This window comes from Acanthochromis polyacanthus, chromosome 1 (assembly GCF_021347895.1).
Source record: "Acanthochromis polyacanthus isolate Apoly-LR-REF ecotype Palm Island chromosome 1, KAUST_Apoly_ChrSc, whole genome shotgun sequence".
In the NCBI taxonomy this organism is placed as follows: domain Eukaryota; kingdom Metazoa; phylum Chordata; class Actinopteri; family Pomacentridae; genus Acanthochromis; species Acanthochromis polyacanthus.
In genome coordinates this window covers 6,572,607-6,589,781 of record NC_067113.1, presented here as the reverse complement: position 1 = coordinate 6,589,781, position 17,175 = coordinate 6,572,607, and the positions used below count along the sequence as shown (strand labels likewise).

Genomic DNA, 17,175 nt, shown 5'->3' with positions numbered 1-17,175 from the left:
CAGTGTTGCACTGATTCATTTTTGGGACCTTGGATGACTTTTCTTATTTACTTAGATATGTGCATAAATATTTTAAGTGAAATCTTTAACAAATTGCAGTTGTCAATGCATTATTTTTCCATCATGCTTGCATTAATTCAGAGTTGTAACTTAATCTTGACTGTGGGACTAAATAATCATGGCCTTTTTAAAAAAATAAATATACACGACTGTTCAAAATTTTGGGGTCACTTAGAAATGTCCTTATTTTTCAAAGAAAAACATTTGTTTTTCAATGAAGATAACATTAAATGAATCAGAAATACAGTCAAGACATTGTTGATGTGGTAAATGACTATTCTAGCTGGAAACGGCAGATTTTTAATGGAATATCTCCATAGAGGTACAGAGAAACATTTCCAGCAACCATCACTCCTGTGTTCTAATGCTACATTGTGTTAGCTAATGGTGTTGAAAGGCTAACTGATGATTAAAAAAACCCTTGTGCAGTTATGTTAGCACATAAATAAAAGTGTGAGTTTTCATGGAAAACATGAAATTTCCGGGGTGACCCCAAACTTTTGAGCGGTAGTGTATGTCCCTATTAGGATTGCCACCATGCCCATATATCATCAGTACTGGTTTCCACAGCAGTTGCTACTGTAAATCACAAACATCATTTCATACTTTCACTGTCTGTGACCAGAAGAGTTTCTGCTTAATGCTCTCATCAAGGTTGTAAACACATACACCTGATTTGACAGGAGAGGGAGGTGGGACGCGACACAAACTGCACATTGAACATGTAATCAAGGGGTATTTAGAAAACACGTCAAATTGGCCCAGGTGTGCCTACAGCCAACAGGATAAATTTTCAATCTTTTCTTTCTTTTTATAGAAAGGCATAGGCAAGACATTTATGGGAAGACATGTAAGCTGTCCTGGGAGAAAGGGGTAAAACATAGAAGAATACCAGGAAAAACAGGAGGGTTGACAGGGATGTTTGACCAAGCTACTGACCAAGCTGGTTCCATAATTATATATTAATCAGTAATAGGTGTCTCAGTCAGTCTTATTTCAAAAGCAATGGATGCTAAGAATGTGACTTCTTGGGGTGGAGACATCATTGGTTAATGCTTTGGCAGCACAATGCAATTTTGAGCTGTTTCTATTTGTTAAAAGTTTAACGTTTATTTTCATTATGGGATTAAATCGACTTATTGACTCATGGTGATTCAAACCAAAACTGAAGCTTGGTCACGTACTGAAACTTCAGCCTACAATACCATTTTACTGTGTTAAAATGTGCGGTTACTGACATGTATGCATGCATGATAAACAAAATTAACTGTTTTGCTTTCGTTCAACAATGCTACATAACACACTAAGTAGGGAACATTCTGGAAACTTTTTCGGGATAGATTATCATTTGTTGCCACACCCATATGGCATTAATGACCTGTATTCTCCACAGAGAGAGGCACACACACAAGCATGTTTGTGTTCTTCAGTTTGCAAACACACCCGGTGCACAAAGCTTTTGTGACTGTGGCAACAGGGCTGTGTTTAGGTGTGTTTGGGTGCTGTTCTACCAGCATGGTCCCAGGTGGACTATTTGTGCTCTGTAATCTCTAGCCCATTGTCCTCCTGTCAAAATTAAGTCCTGGCACGGGGAGCAAGTATGTGGTGACACAAAGTTGGCCGGTTAATCATCTAACTACTTGAGATGCAGCATTAGCTTGGGAGTTGTTGAAGGAGGAGGGTTTGAAAAAGACACAGGACAAGGTCTTCTCGAACATGCATATCACTTGACTTGTGGTGGCTTGTGCTTGCTCTTACATGCTGTGTATTTTGAGGTGGAGGAAGAGGGATCATCATGGCCCCTGGAGAGCACCACTGCTCTACTCATCCCCTCCCAACAAGCAGCACCACATCATTAGGAACAATATCCTCAACTCTCTTTCTCAGTCAGAACATTTCATGTCATGCAATGGGACATTTTGGCAGCTACCACCTTGACCCTGCGCTTCTTCCCCTCAGGGTGTGATGGCGTAAGGCTCTGTCAAACCTATGAAAAGGCTGACACAAAAACATCACTCAGTATGTCAGACATTCATTCAAGACATTCTTATGAAAGACTGAAAGTATTATTTAACATGTAATGCTGGTCAATGTTTTTGTTTCTGCTCTGTTGAAAACTCTTGGCATTGAACATAGATGATTGTCAAGATTTGTTACAAGACATTTGTTGGAGAATGACAGCAATTTCCGCCAAATGAAATGAAAGTAGTGCCCTGAATGAAGAGCAACCATGATGTAAATCGTGTAGATATGTTTTGCCAGAACTTTATTAAGCCTGTTTCTTTTCATTTGGAGCTATCATTTCAATCCTTTCTATGTACACCTGAATAGCAACTGATATAGAGCTGAACTGCAGAATGTTATGCAGTTCAACATTACAAACCCTAAAAATATTATCATGACCAGACCTTGATGTAAAACATTCTTCTTCTGGCTGTAAAATAATCTGATTCCATAGCCCACTGTTAAACTCTGAGAATTCAATAATGCCAAAATGCATACTTTTAGTTACAAAGACTGCACTATGTCACACCCTGAAGACCATCCTAAATTACTAAAGGCCTTTACTCTTTCAGGTTTTTGACAAAAAAGTTGTGACATTTTACGAACTGCTTACTGTTTTCAGGATTACAATATAGAATGTAAGACATTAAACGCACAAGCGCACAAAAATGCAAAGACTTGTGTTAAAGCTAAATAACTGCAGGTGTTAACTCATTGCCTGCAGGTGGCCCAAGTGTAAAAACTGCTGGTGGTTTTACGTTCCTTGCCTCCAGATGGCACACATTGGTATGTTGGCATCTTCCGTTCTAAAATACTATTAGAATTTCTTTGGCTCGCGATGCCATATGTTGGATTGGACCTACATAAGTGAAGATGGTCTGTCACTCTGCAATTGGATAAGATGGCTGAGGCTCATTTTTAGCTGTTTCAACACTGTGTGTCCTTGTTATTGCAGCATACCAGACTGTCTTAACCAATTGTCCTTCACCCCAAGGAGGCGACTGACTTCTGCATTTGTCTTGATTGAAAATATTATTCCCACTTAAGAAAATAGTTTTCCTTCATTGCAGACAATTGTAATTCTTTCATTTCAAGTAAATACACCCAAAATATACCCCCTACTGCTTGAAGCCAGTGTTGATTCTTGCGAGATAAGCTTTCAATCTGGTTTTCAGTTATTCCTAATCACAAAGGGCGCAAAAAAATCTCCCACCTGGATTTTTTTGTGGCTTCCAAAATGCTTACTAGTCACTACTTGTGCAGGGACAAAGCACTGTGTCCAGCATATGTACAGGGGCACTCAAAGCTGCTCGCCTTGAAGCTGGACACGTCCTCACACAACAACCCTGCTGTCAGTCAAGCCACCCCATTACGTTGGGCATGACATTTAAAGTTGGGCGAAGAAGGCGGACAAAGTGCCCTTACCTCCTCCGTATGAGCCCTGCAGTAGAGCCCCTGTGTGGCGTTCGCGGATGAGTGTGTTTGTGTGTGTTATGACTTTGGCCAGACTTGGCCTGGCATAAGGACAGCTGTCACATTTCCAAACTGTCACATGCGACACAGAGGAGATGCCAGAGGCCGGGGCATCAGGAAACACAAGGACGGACACAAGGAAAAGTGTCTGCGTGTGTGTGTGAGTGCGCACGCGTGTGTTGTCTCTGTATGTGTGTGTGTGTGTGTGTGTGTGTGTGTGTGTGTGTGTGTGTATTTATGTGTCTGAAAGAGTAAGGAGGACAGGAGATGTGAGGTGGTGGCCACGTGAAAGGGTTTCACTTGGAGGCACCCTCTAACCTTGATGTCCACACACACATACGTGCTCTTCACTTGCTTTCTTAAAACCAGTCCTTGAGCGCTTGAGTCACATGCTCTGGGGGCATGTAGTAAATACTGCCTTAACGTACAACCACCACCCCTGCAGGACGTCCTCCTTGTCTTGCAGTCCTCAGACTGAGGCCATTTCAGTGCTCATTATTTACTGATGAAGAAGTCTCTTCATTAAGGTCCTGCCTGTGCCCTGTGGAGCAAAACCTTTTTTTAATGTTCCTTCTCAAGTAACTCTTTACATAAGCAAGCAGAAGTTGCCCTCAAGTGTATTTGGTTAAAAGGGAGAAACATTAATGGCCATTTGGGGGCTTTTATTTAATTACAGAAGGAAATGCTCCTCTGTTTCAATTTAAGTAATGGTTTCAAGGCAAGCAGGTTAAAAGGTCAACTTTTGTTCTCATTGGGATATCTTTTCACAAGCTTCCTGTATAGATTTGCAAAGTTTTGAGAGAAGAAAAGCATCAGAGAGTTTGCAAATGCCTCAAAATTACCACTACACTACAAGGACAACCCTTCAGCACACTGTGTATTCCATAATCAAAACCAGCTGTCAACTAAATCATTTGTATTGCCCCTATGCACTTTAATTAACTTTAAATGTCCCACTAAAGAAGAGACTTTTTCTCAAGAAAATTGCATAATGAAAGTTGAGCAGTGCGAGAGCTTCAGAGAAAAACTTCTTTGTTTCACTCTCAGTACTCATGCAAAGCCACAGTATTTTTATTATTCACCAGGGTTCATGGGTTCAATGATGATGAATATGAAGACTGTGAAAAATAGCATACTTATTGTTTTGTTGTCCTTCCTTCAGAGATAATGATGATCAGGACAGCTGCTTTACCTTTTCTGTTTTCACCAATTGGACAGTTTAAAGGTCACATATTGTTTTAGTAATCTTTGTATCTACTTCGATATTCTACAAAAAAAGAATAGAAAACATGTCTGTTGTGGCATACAAGAAAGAACCTTTCCTTGGCATCTGTCTTTCTTGTGCTCTTTTCAAACATTTAACGATTTTATCAGCCACAATTTAGTTTAGGTCGATCATTTAGTTTCATTTTCAGTCAATCTTGGCAGTCATTAGATGAATTGCCCTGAAGTTTCGTACAGACATTGATGAACCTCTGACATTTCCTTTAGCATCAATATGAGGTTGACATTTGTGCCTTTGAATGAGCACTGGATAAATTTGTCTAAAATTTAGTACATACATTTATATACCCTCTGCACGAATTTTAATCACTTCAATCTGGTGATATTTCTTCGTACCTATTTATCGGGGTAATTTTTTAAGCAGTCCAATACTTCGTCCATCTTTTTATACAGTTCATGCTGTTTGGTCATTAACCAAACTTCCGTGATGTCACTCGAACGCTCCTCTAAAATGAACAAAAAGGCATAGCCTGAGCTAAAGCTCTGTGGACCGCCCTATGACTGCACCTGCTCACTTTTAATTATGCCAAACCCTAAGCCCTAATATTATGGAAAAAAGGAGTTATGGAAAAAAAAGACTAAAACATTTTTTGTACCAGACTGTTTCCATGTGGCAACAGCTATGATGGTAAGCATGGTAAAATTACAGAAAGCGATCATTAGCATTTCCATGAAAGTATTGTTGAAGCTGAAGTCAGCCCAGACAGCCGGTAGAATGACTATAGACTTTTAGAGTTTTTAAAATAACATGTAATACATGGGAAAAGATTACTGTGATCAACCTTGAATATGTAGTATGTGGACCATGTTTGTTAGTTTTCAGTTTTACGTAAAAGTACTGTGATAAAATAGTCAAACAAAAGTTTGCTATTTAGTAAACTAAACAAGACAAAACAGCTATTTTTATCTATGTAGTTCCGTTTTTTCCACAGCACATTAATTTAAAATGGCAATAGCTAAAAGTTAAAGGGTCTGCCTTTAGTTTTGGTTTGTTTGTTTCACTGATACAATATGACTTGTGACAGCTCTTCGCTGTCTTCTGGGACAAGATGAGTCTGAATCATTCCATAAAAAGGCTCTCCCTTCAACGGCGCCCTTGGTCTGACCGAATCGAGGGATGGTCCACTGCAGCCATGCAGAGCTGTCCCATGTTCCTCTTTTGGCCCTCTCACCTTCCTGTTGGTTCTCATCCATCTGTTTACTCTTTCCCAGTCCAAAGGAGGCATCCATTAAATCACCTTTAAAGATGAGAACAGGACTTGACAGCTACAAACTGGAGCAAAACAATCTTTTTCCCAACCCCACGCCCACCCCGGCCCCACGTCTCCATGCCTGTTCATATCTGTCCCATATTGTCAGCGGCAGAAGCCGCGAGCGCTGCTGTGAGACAGAGAGCAGTTCTTGTTTACTGATGCACACTATATTGATGTGAGCTGATTCCATCAGGCAACACTTTTGGATGCCACACACCCTGTTGTCTTTCTCTGCCTCCCTTCTACTTATTATGTCTTTACCCCCTAATGTATCTGCTGCGACAAGGCAGACTGCGTGACAGTGAGCAGAGCTCCAGCCCTTATTGTGACTTGGATCAGCATGTGTTACAGTATAAATGCATTGTAGAATCAAGAACTGCTCATTAAAGATGCTTTTATTTGGAATCCATGCTTCCTGTGCCTCTGACATTGGTCATACACTTGGGGCTGCAACTCATTTTTATTGATTTTATAGATTTTGATTAATTCATTATTTTTTTCTTTAATTAAGCACATTGGCCAAAATCATTAGATTACATGCAGAGAATTTACTTCCACTCCACTTGGAGAGCATATGTTCAGTGAAGGAATTTATCTTTCCGCCCACTCAAGCCCATATTTTTCAAACCAGTGGTCAGTTTAGTTTAGTTATCAGCAGACCAAAGCGTGTTTAATTAGTTAAAAAGCCTGATCAAGTTGGAGGCTGTTTTGCTGCAAACTGGTTGCACTGTGCCTCTGTCCATCATGTATGGTGGTTAGATTTCCTCGCACTACGGCGGGCAGCGATTATAACAAATGGATGAGTTCAAACCATCTGTAAGACATTTGATTAACGCTGCCCAGCCTCTGTCGGGAGAGAGAGTCCAGAATGGTACTTGATGGGGAATTGCACTAATGATAGTGCCTGGGAAGTAGCCATGCTCTAGGAAAAACATCACAGAATCAGAAATTAGAACCTCAGAGAGACAGATGAGGGTTGTAGTGAGCAGCTCCGGGTGGCCTCTGCATCCATCTCACACATGATTTGATTGGTGCTCCCAGTCATCAGCTCAGCCTCATGGTGCAGCTGTTGAAGCTAACGTGGCATGAAACGAAACAGATGTTTCTTCTGGTGTCTTTCCTCTTTGCTTTTTTTTAAACTCCTTCGGTATTTTGGGACTTGCACACTTGTTGTGTACTCTTAGAAATGTGCAATCCTCTGGGTTCTATTTTTTTCCTAAATTTCAAAAATGTTATAATCTGTTAATGTTTGGCTTTACAAAAATTAATACTGCAGAACTTAAAAATAACTCATGTTTTCCAGTTAGGTGCAGTTTACTGCAATTCATATCAAGCCAAATTACTATTTGATTACATACACAGTGGCAGTTTCAGTCTTCCATCTGTGTATACATTCGATATTATTACAGTGCTGAGTCTAGATTACCAGCATTTTGCGATTTTAATCACTAGTTATGCACATGTAAAAGAAAAAAAATGCGATTTAAACATAAAAGATGGTTTGGGTTGGACTTCCGGTTTGGTTAATGGAGTAGACAGACACACGCGAAGCAGCTCTCCCAGCTTTTTTACAAAAGCACCCACTGAACAACTCGTTAACGTAAAAGTGGGTACCAAAACGATAGATGAGTGGGAGGAAAACCACCACAGGCCCTAAAAGAGGAGGGAAGATGTCAAAGTCTCAAACTAAAGGCATTTCGGCAAAGACAAGCATCATCGAAGCAGAGCAAGCTAGCTCCGGCTATACAGATACAGCCACCGACGGAATGCACAGCGCCGGAGCAAGCGGGGACATTATATCAGCGATAAAAGAGCTAAAAGAGGGCTTGAAGGGGGATAACGATAATCTACGACAGGAAATCAACCGGTTGGGTCAAGAAATCAATGGTAAACTCGACAAATTAACTACCGATGTGCAGGGCTTGTCTGAACGAGTCGGCGAAGCGGAGTCCCGGGTGGAACAGGTGGAGGCGTGGGTGGTGGAGGCCACCGAGGCCCTCTGTTCCTGCTTGGAGCAAAACCAGAGTCTGCAGAGGAAGCTAACTGATCTAGAATCCCGGTCGAGAAGGAACAATCTACGAGTATTTGGAGTAGCCGAGGGCGAGGAAAGAAACTCGGTCTCGCAATTCATCGAGGGTCTCCTGAAGAGGGAGCTGCCATTACCTCAAGACCTGGATTTAAAGATTCAGCGAGCCCACCGCTCACCCACCTTCAAACCCAGACCAGAGGCCCCACCGAGACCAATAATCATTAATTTCCTGGAGTTTACTACCAAGGAGTTGGTTCTGAAAGAAGCGTGGAAGAAGGGGAAAATACAGCTGAGTAACAGGACACTGTTTTTCGACCACGACTATGCAGCGGAGATCGTAAAAAGACGCAAGGAGTACGGAGAGATAAAGAAAGTCTTGAAAGAAAAAGGCATCCGCTTTCAAACACCCTACACGAGTATGCGGATTCATTGGACCACCGGAGTTAAGACTTACTCCAGTGCAGCGGAGGTAATGAGGGAGCTGAAGAGCCGCGATTTCCACATGGAGGAGCCGGCGAGAGCGGAGAAGCCATGTAGCAGTGTGGAGCGGCTCCGGGAGCTGTTAGGATGGCGACAGGTATCGGGACGCCGGGAGAGAGGATCAGCGGCCACCCAGAGAGCGAGGGACAGACTCCTGGAGTTTCAACGGGGTCATGCTGTGTAAAGGTCTGCGGACTGAATTTGTTCGACTCACAACGGTAACTCAAAATGTACTTTTAATTCAATATGTAGGCCATTAGTGTCACTTTAGCACCAGGGAGAAGCTGTTTCCTTATAATCGAACATAAGTTGGACTAATAGGAGGATGGAGTTCATGTTATCTGACTCTACAATCACCCTCAAGACCGGGCCCTCTCTTAGTGAGAGGTTTTTCCCTCGACCTTCCAACGAGGTCACAGGTGAGGAGGAGCAGAGGGCTCCTCCTTTGGAGGTCTGTTCTTTTACATGTTTTGTTGTTCATAAAGTTGTTGTTGTTCAGTTCAGGGGGTACACTCTCTCATTAGGATCCTTTTACAAGCACCATGGGCTCAAATAATTTAAAAATTGTTTCTGTAAATGTGAATGGTCTTAGCAACCCAGTAAAGAGGAGTAAGGTTTTAGCAAAAATGAAAAAAGAAAAAGCTCAGGTCATATTTTTACAGGAGAGCCATATGTCTTGTCAAGAACACAAAAAATTGTGTAAATTTGGGTATTCCAACTCCTACTTCAGTTCCTGTAAGAATAGTCGGAAGAGAGGAGTTGTCACTCTTATTTCTAACTCTGTTAATTTTGATTTTATTATGGGAAAGGGAGATAAAGAGGGCAGATATATAATTACGAAAGGACAGATAGATAATACAGTGGTCACATTAGTAAACATATACGCTCCACCAGAGGCCGAGAGGAGTTTCCTTAGAGATTTATTTGACACAATAGCATCAGAATCAGAGGGCATCCTAGTGTGTGCAGGAGACTGGAATACAGTTCTGAATTACTCTATTGATACAACAAGCCCAAGAAAGCACAAGCCTGTTAAATCAAAAGATCTCAATTTGTTAATTAAAGAAGCAGGTTTGTTTGATGTTTGGCGAAACCTCCATACAAGAGAAAGAGATTTTACCCACTATTCAGCTGTTCACCGGATGCACTCGAGAATAGACTATTTTTTAATGAACAACATAGATAGACACAGAGTAAGAGTGTTCAATAGGAACCGCAGACATCTCAGATCACAATGCAATTTCCATCACCATCAGTTTGAGCAACACACCCAAACAAACATTGTGGAAACTAAATATTGGTATTTTAAACAACGAAAGTGTGATAAAGGAGGTTAAGAGAGAAATTAAGGACTGTATTAATGACAATGATAATGGTCAAGTAGACCCAACAATACTATGGGACACTATCAAAGCAATAATGAGAGGTAAACTTATATCTAGAACAGCCTATTTAAATCATGTTAAGAGGGCAAACTATGAGAAACTGCAAGAAAAAATAAGAAATCTAGAGAAACAACTCCAAAAGCACAAGAATGAAGGACTGTTTGGACAGTTAAGGGAGCTGAGAGAGCAAATTAATAACAACTTAAAAGACGAATTAGAAAAGAAACTGAGATTTGCTAAACAGACATTCTATGAGTCAGGACCGAAGGCAACAAAGATATTAGCAAAACGTTTAAGGTCTCAACAAAATAAGCATGCAATACATAGAATTAAAAACCCTCTATCTAACAGAGTAACGCAAGATCCGGATGAAATTCTTGAAACATTTACAAACTACTATGAATCATTATACTCACAACCCGAAATGGTTGAGGATGAAAGAATTAAACAGTATTTATTAACACTAGATCTCCCAGCTATAGGAACAACACAAAACAGTCTCTTAACAGCACCTATAACAAAAAGGAGCTGGACTTGGCAATAGGAAAATTGAAATCGAATAAATGCCCTGGAAGTGATGGTTTCCCTAATGAACGGTATAGAATCTTTAGAGAGGACATAGCTTCTGTTATGCTCGACTCCTTTAACTGGTCGCTCAGCAAAGCAGTAACACCACCATCTTGGAGAGAGGCTGTGGTATCTGTCATCCCAAAAGAAGGCAAAAATAAAGAATGCTGTGGATCCTATCGTCCTATTTCTATACTAAACGTAGACTATAAATTATTCACATCCATAATTTCAAGACGGCTAGAATCTATCTTATTAGACTTAATGAAGATCAGACTGGATTTTAAAAAGGACGACAAACACAGGATAATATTAGACGGACCCTTCATATTATTGACCAAACAAATAGACAACACCTTTCAGCGGCCCTCGTAAGCCTGGACGCAGAGAAGGCCTTTGACAGGGTCAGTTGGCAATTTTTATATAGAGTATTGGAGAGGTTTGGTTTCAACAATAAATTTGTCAAATGTATTCAATCATTATACAAAGAGCCCATAGCTCAGATAAAAATAAATGGCCATCTGTCGAGAAAGTTTGAACTTTCCAGAGGCACACGCCAGGGATGCTGTCTCAGCCCTTCCCTATTTGCTTTATTTATTGAGCCTCTAGCTCAAGCTATCAGACAAAATGAAGATCTGAGAGGAATTGTTATAGCTAATGAGGAACATGTCATAAGGCTCTTTGCAGATGATATTATTACTTACCTCCAGAACCCAGACACAGTTCTCCCAATACTGATGTCAATTCTAGATGATTATGGTAAGATGTCAGGCTATAAAGTAAATATTAATAAAACACAAATCCTTCCTCTGAATTACAAAGCCAGCAAAGAAACCAGACAGGCCTATAAATTAAAATGGGAAGCACAATCTATACAATATCTTGGAGTGATTCTAACACAAGATTTGAGTAAACTATATGAAGTGAATTATAATATTATTAATAACAATATACAGAAAGACATAGCAAAATGGTCAGCATTAGGATTAGACTTTAGTTCAAGAATGGAAGTGATGAAAATGAATGTACTACCTAGATATTTATACCTCTTCTCATCATTACCAGTCAGAATCCCAGAAGCTTAATTTTCTGCATGGGACAAATGGATATCTCGGTTCATATGGGCCGGTTGACGACCAAGAATAAAATTTAAGACCCTCCAAATTGACAAGGAGCGGGGTGGTTTAGCACTCCCAAATATTCGAGAATATTATTTTGCAGCCCAATTGAGATATATTGTCTATTGGTGCTCCCCGGAGTACCAAGCAAAATGGAAACAGATTGAGTTGAAACTTGCACCATCTCAACCCCAGACAAAATTAGGAGAAAAATAAATTAGAGGACAAACTAAAGAGAGTAGCATTTTGGAAGACTCATTTAAGACTTGGTACGAGGTGGTTAAAAAGTATAATCTGGAAGGAGATGGCAAACTTTTAATTTGGCCCTTGCAGACTCCTAGATTCAAACCTGGACTAATAGATAAAACATTTGGCAGGTGGAATGAAAAGGGTATAACAGCTGTTTGTACACTTTTAGAGAGTAACAAATTTAAAACCTTTGAAAAACTTAAAGAATTTCAGCTGGCCAATGGAGATCCATTCAGATACCTACAACTCAGGCATTTTTATAACACAGAAATTAAACCGGGAATCACAGCAGAGGGCAATAAAGTGATCGGGATTCTGACTGGTGCGTACAAGAACACCCCCTCAGGGGTTGTATCTAAATTGTACAAGAGTCTACAGAAATGGAATGGCTGTAACTCATTTTATGTCAAAGCCAAATGGGAATTTGAATTTGGTATAACTATATCAGAGAGTGATTGGTATTCTATGTGTAAAACACAACAAACATCTACATGCTCCAGAAGGTGGAGAGAATTTGGGTGGAAAAACTTGATGCGCTTTTTCATTACACCCCAGATCAAAAACAAACTATTAAATTCACAGCAGACCTGTTGGAGGCAATGTGGTACTCTGAACGCCAACGATTCACATATCTTTTGGCTCTGTGCAAAGATACAACCTTTTTGGGACACAGTTATGCAGACTCTTGATGAGATTTTTGGTTGTAAGATCCCTAAAGTGTATTTAGGCTTGATCCCACAAGGCATTATTCCCACGAAGGACCTCTACTTGTTTAAAATCCTGATATTGGCAAGCAAGAAGACCATCACCAGGAATTGGCTGAAAAGCGACCCCCCTACACTAACAAACTGGTTGGAATTAGTAGAGGAGATTCTTTCTATGGAAAAACTGACTCATTACCTAAGAAACAAAGCAAAGTCTTATCATCAACGATGGGAAAAATGGACTGACTTCCAAAAAAGGATGATGGATTATACACCACATGACACGTAATAATTTGGATTTTTAAGCATAAAGAGCATGTGTGTCCCCCCCTGTTCTGTGTTACTATGTTTTGTTGTGTTTGTATTCTGGAAATTATAAATAAAAAGTAGAAAGGAAAAAAAAGATGATTTGGGTTACATGAATGTCTGTATGAATAAAACACAAAAGTTATGCAACCTTTGTAGACATCTGTATTGATTAAAATAATAACATGCTAAAAATGGCAATGAATACATACTGATGTCAGGAGATACATCAGCCGTCTTACTTTACCATGTCCCTACGCTAGCGTTTAAACGATCAGGGCCAAACATAACGCATGGCTGAGGCTACAGATGACTACTGGACCAGTCAGAATTTTGACCAGATGATGATGCCAAATGGAACATTACAGAGGGTCGTCAAGAGAGCTGAATGTCTGTACTAAAGCTCATAACAATGCATCTACTCATTGTCAGGACAAACACAAAATAAGAGATTTCCATAGACATCTATAAAGGCAGGTTTATGTTTAAATGTAAATTTTGTCAACCACTTAAGTCTCATTGAAACGGTGTTGTAGCCCAGTGCGTAGCACGCCGTTGCATCCTATGAAAACCACAGTCACAGCAAACCCTTAAGGAAAACATTCATCAAAAGCCCATATGTTTTTTCTGTGTTCCATACCAGAGCACAGCAAACATCTATGTTGCAAACCAGTTGTACCTTTGATCATTTACCTGATTTGTGAATTTTATCAACTTAGATTGCTAGTTAGAAAATAAATATAACAATGGTAGCCATGGGTTATGGGAATCAGTTCAAACCCGTGTTCAATTGAAGCATTGCCTGTGAATAGTTTTGTTTTGTTTTTTAAATAGTATTACCATTCTGTCTTTTTCTTACATAGGACACAGCACTGGACCCTGGAGAGGATGTGGCCCTTCTGTCAGTGAGCTTTGAGGATGCTGAGGCTACCCAGGTCTTCCCTAAATTGTACCTTTCGCCCAGCATTGAACAGTAAGTACATTCAAAAGTCTTTCGGTCTGTTGTCAACTTGGTAACATGTATGTGTTGGTGCAGACAGAAATTTTAAAGATTTTTTTTTTGAGCCTCAAAAAATCCCTAATCACACACTGAACACGGTTCAGCTGCATCTTCAAATTTTTGTGTGATTATCAGCCTCTTTTTCTCAACTGAAAACTTTTTTTCATTGTAGTATAACAAAAATGGTATACTCTTTCACATACAGCAGGTCTGCCATTGATATTCACAGTCATATTATTTCATAGAAAGTTATAGATTGTAGTTGTGCCACTCTACAGTTACATCTCTCATGTGTACATTCTGTTTTAAGTTGACATTCCCCTTAAATCAGACACACTTCTCTTAGGGCAGAGACTTTCTTTAAAAAAGTCTGCAAAGTTTGTTGCAGTAACTGACTTATAGAGAGACCTTCAGCCGAAGGAGGTCCATTCTGCGCTGTTTTTGATTTCGAGGATGCGAGATATAGTTGCTGGATTAGTGTGAGTGTGCTGTGAATCTAGCGGCATATTATGTCACTGTGAATAATCCTGCGTCCCAGTGTCTGGACTCATCAGTCGGTTTCTCAAAAACAATAAGGAAAGAACAAAAATGAGATGGATGACACACAGCGTCTGAGCTACGGATGACTGGATGTCTGCAGACATCTGGGGTGTTAACTGTGTGTGTGTGTGTGTGTGTGTGTGTGTGTGTGTGTGTGTGTGTGTGTGTGTGTGTGTGTGTGTGTGTGTGTGTGTGTGTGTGTGTGTGTGTGTGTGTGTGTGTGTGTGTGTGTGTGTGTGTGTGTGTGTGTGTGTACTGTTTTCTGAGTCTGGGCAGTGTGTGGGTACTGCATCAGTGTGCACATTCTCTTTGTTTGATTCTTTTTTCTTTTTTTTTCTTGCTAGATTTAGTGTGTATGAATGTGTTTGTGCACATTTGTCAGTTTATATTTGGGTTTGCCCGTGTGTCTGCATGTGCAGATTGGTGTGTGTTTGGATGCATGCATGTAGATTTTTATATCCCAGATGTATGTGTCTGCTGTCATGTATTTGTGTGCATGCACTGGTATTTCAATAGGCTTTGCTCTCAACACATAGTCTTTGTAGGTGTGTGTGTGTGTGTGTGTGTGTGTGTGTGTGTGTGTGTGTGTGTGTGTGTGTGTGTGTGTGTGTGTGTGTGTGTGTGTGTGTGTGTGTGTGTGTGTGTGTGTGGTGAGCCAGGTATGGGCCCACTCTGACCTCAGGGCCCCACAGTCTGGGCTTCCGTGCTCGGAATAATCTCAGGCTGATGTTTATTTACAAGCACACGCCCCGTCGCACCAGGTTAGGAGACCTCTGCTCTCCCTCCACCACCACCACTACTCTTTCTCTCTCGCTCTCTCTCTCTTTCTTTTTCTTTCTCTCATCCTCATGTCTCGACATGTTCCTGTTTTCCACCCTCATCTTCCATGTTCCTCTGTGGCTCATCTGTTTTGTCTTTCTCTTCAGTTTCTTTTATTTTTGCTATTATCAAATCTTTCCCTCCCTCCTTTGTCTTTTTCATTCCATTTTTGCACATTATCTCTTTGCAGCATACTGTGTAGTCTGCATTCTCTCAGTTTACAGCTTAATCGCTAAAGCAGTCCCTCCTCCTCCTCAATATGTTGAAATGGACGGGACCAGCAACCAAACACCCTAATTACACCACACAAAACAAAGGTCAACAACCTGCTGGCTATCCTGCATAACCCTCATAATAGTCCATGCTGTTCATGTGCAAGAGTATATCAAAGCAACAAGCAGTCTCCTTTGAAAGCAATCATTCTGCCAACCTCGATGTGGAACAACTTTCAGAACATTTCATAAATGTTTTTCACGAGTACATGAAGCACTGAATACAAAGATGCGGGCTTTTTCCTTGTTTTAACAAGGAAAGCGGTGTTTTGATTGACACTTTTCTGTGTAGAGAAACCACTTGGCTGAAGAGGTTTTCGTTAAGCACTCTGTTACGGTGTTGAAACTATAGAATACTTCAGGCTGTATAGAGATGCGTGTTCATCGCATATGTCTGCCTGTTTTGTGACAGAGCCATGTGTGTATGTGAGAAACACTGACCTTCCCACCGCTCCAGACCAGACTGAAGCTGTTGCTGTGGTGTCGGAGGCTCTCCTCCTCTGCCAGTTGCATGAGGAGAACAGACAGAAGGAGGCTAAAGGCAGTAGAGTGGAGAACAGAAAGTGGGGAGCTACGACGCAGGGGATGGAGAGGGTTGGTTGCCGGCGGAGCAGCGGGGGGTTAGAGAAAGCAGGAGGAGAGGTTATGAAACAAACCCTCCTCATGTAAACCCTCCAAGAAACATTTCAAAATGCAGAGGCTTAACAGTGCCACACTGAGCCAAGCTCTCATTTACTACCACTCGTCTCCTGCTTAATGTTGCCTCTTTGTCTTGAGATATTTGCACATATGCATATCAAGGCCAACCATGAATATGCTTGGCTACATGTTTTTGTGCACCTTTTTGTCAGCTGTGTGGGAGTGTGTTAATTCATGACCCAGGGCGAAAATGTATGTCTTCTTCACCGTTGTTTGAAGACAACCGACTGCATGTGTGTGCGAGTTTGTGCATGAGCGCATGTGTGTTGTATTCATTGTGGATGCTACTTAATTTAGCATGCAGATGTGTGTGAGCCAGCCTTTTGCTGTACGTGTGTTTATGCAGATCCGTTACCCTGTTAGTTTTCTTCCGTGTCCTCTCTGACCCTCATTAGTCTTTGGACTTGTGTAGCAGCCCATTATCTCTGCATTGGCTCCACTGAAGAGAAAAACTCATTTGTTGCAATGTGCCTGCACATTACAGTGTTTTTCTAGCAAGCAGTTGATGGACAGCAACATTCAAGAGGTTCTGCATTAATCCAAGCAGCCACAAATGCTCACAATATCATAGAATGCCAAGATAAAATTCACATCAACACAGATTTGGAAATTGTATAAATCAGTCCTAATTTTATCAGATGTAGCTGCTGACATCTACAGAAAGACGCTCAGCTTTGGTTTTGGCACTGCTGGATTTCAGTGTTGGTACAGGGTGTCATATCAACTACATATATTCAGTGTCAAAATGTTCCAGGCTTCTTTATGTCTGTCATTCTATCTTTTAATCATCCTATACTTTTTTATTTTTCTGTGGTCATCCTTATCCATCCACATATTCAGCCTTTCTTCCCTCACTCCCTTGTCCCCTTTGCTGTTGACTTAAATATCTTTACTTGTAATTCATTTTGTCCAGTTTTTAACCAGCCTCTCTTT

General features: G+C 40.7%; 1 protein-coding gene across 1 annotated transcript in view; it reads left to right on the top strand.

The window, feature by feature from the left end:
- The window catches only part of babam2 (BRISC and BRCA1 A complex member 2), a 111,452-nt gene that overhangs the window by 60,080 nt on the left and 34,197 nt on the right, over window positions 1-17,175 (top strand). Inside the window, exon 7 of the mRNA XM_051948288.1 lies at window positions 13,776-13,885. Within this exon, the coding sequence (XP_051804248.1) occupies window positions 13,776-13,885 (110 nt within the window). The remainder of the gene's footprint in view (window positions 1-13,775; window positions 13,886-17,175) is intronic.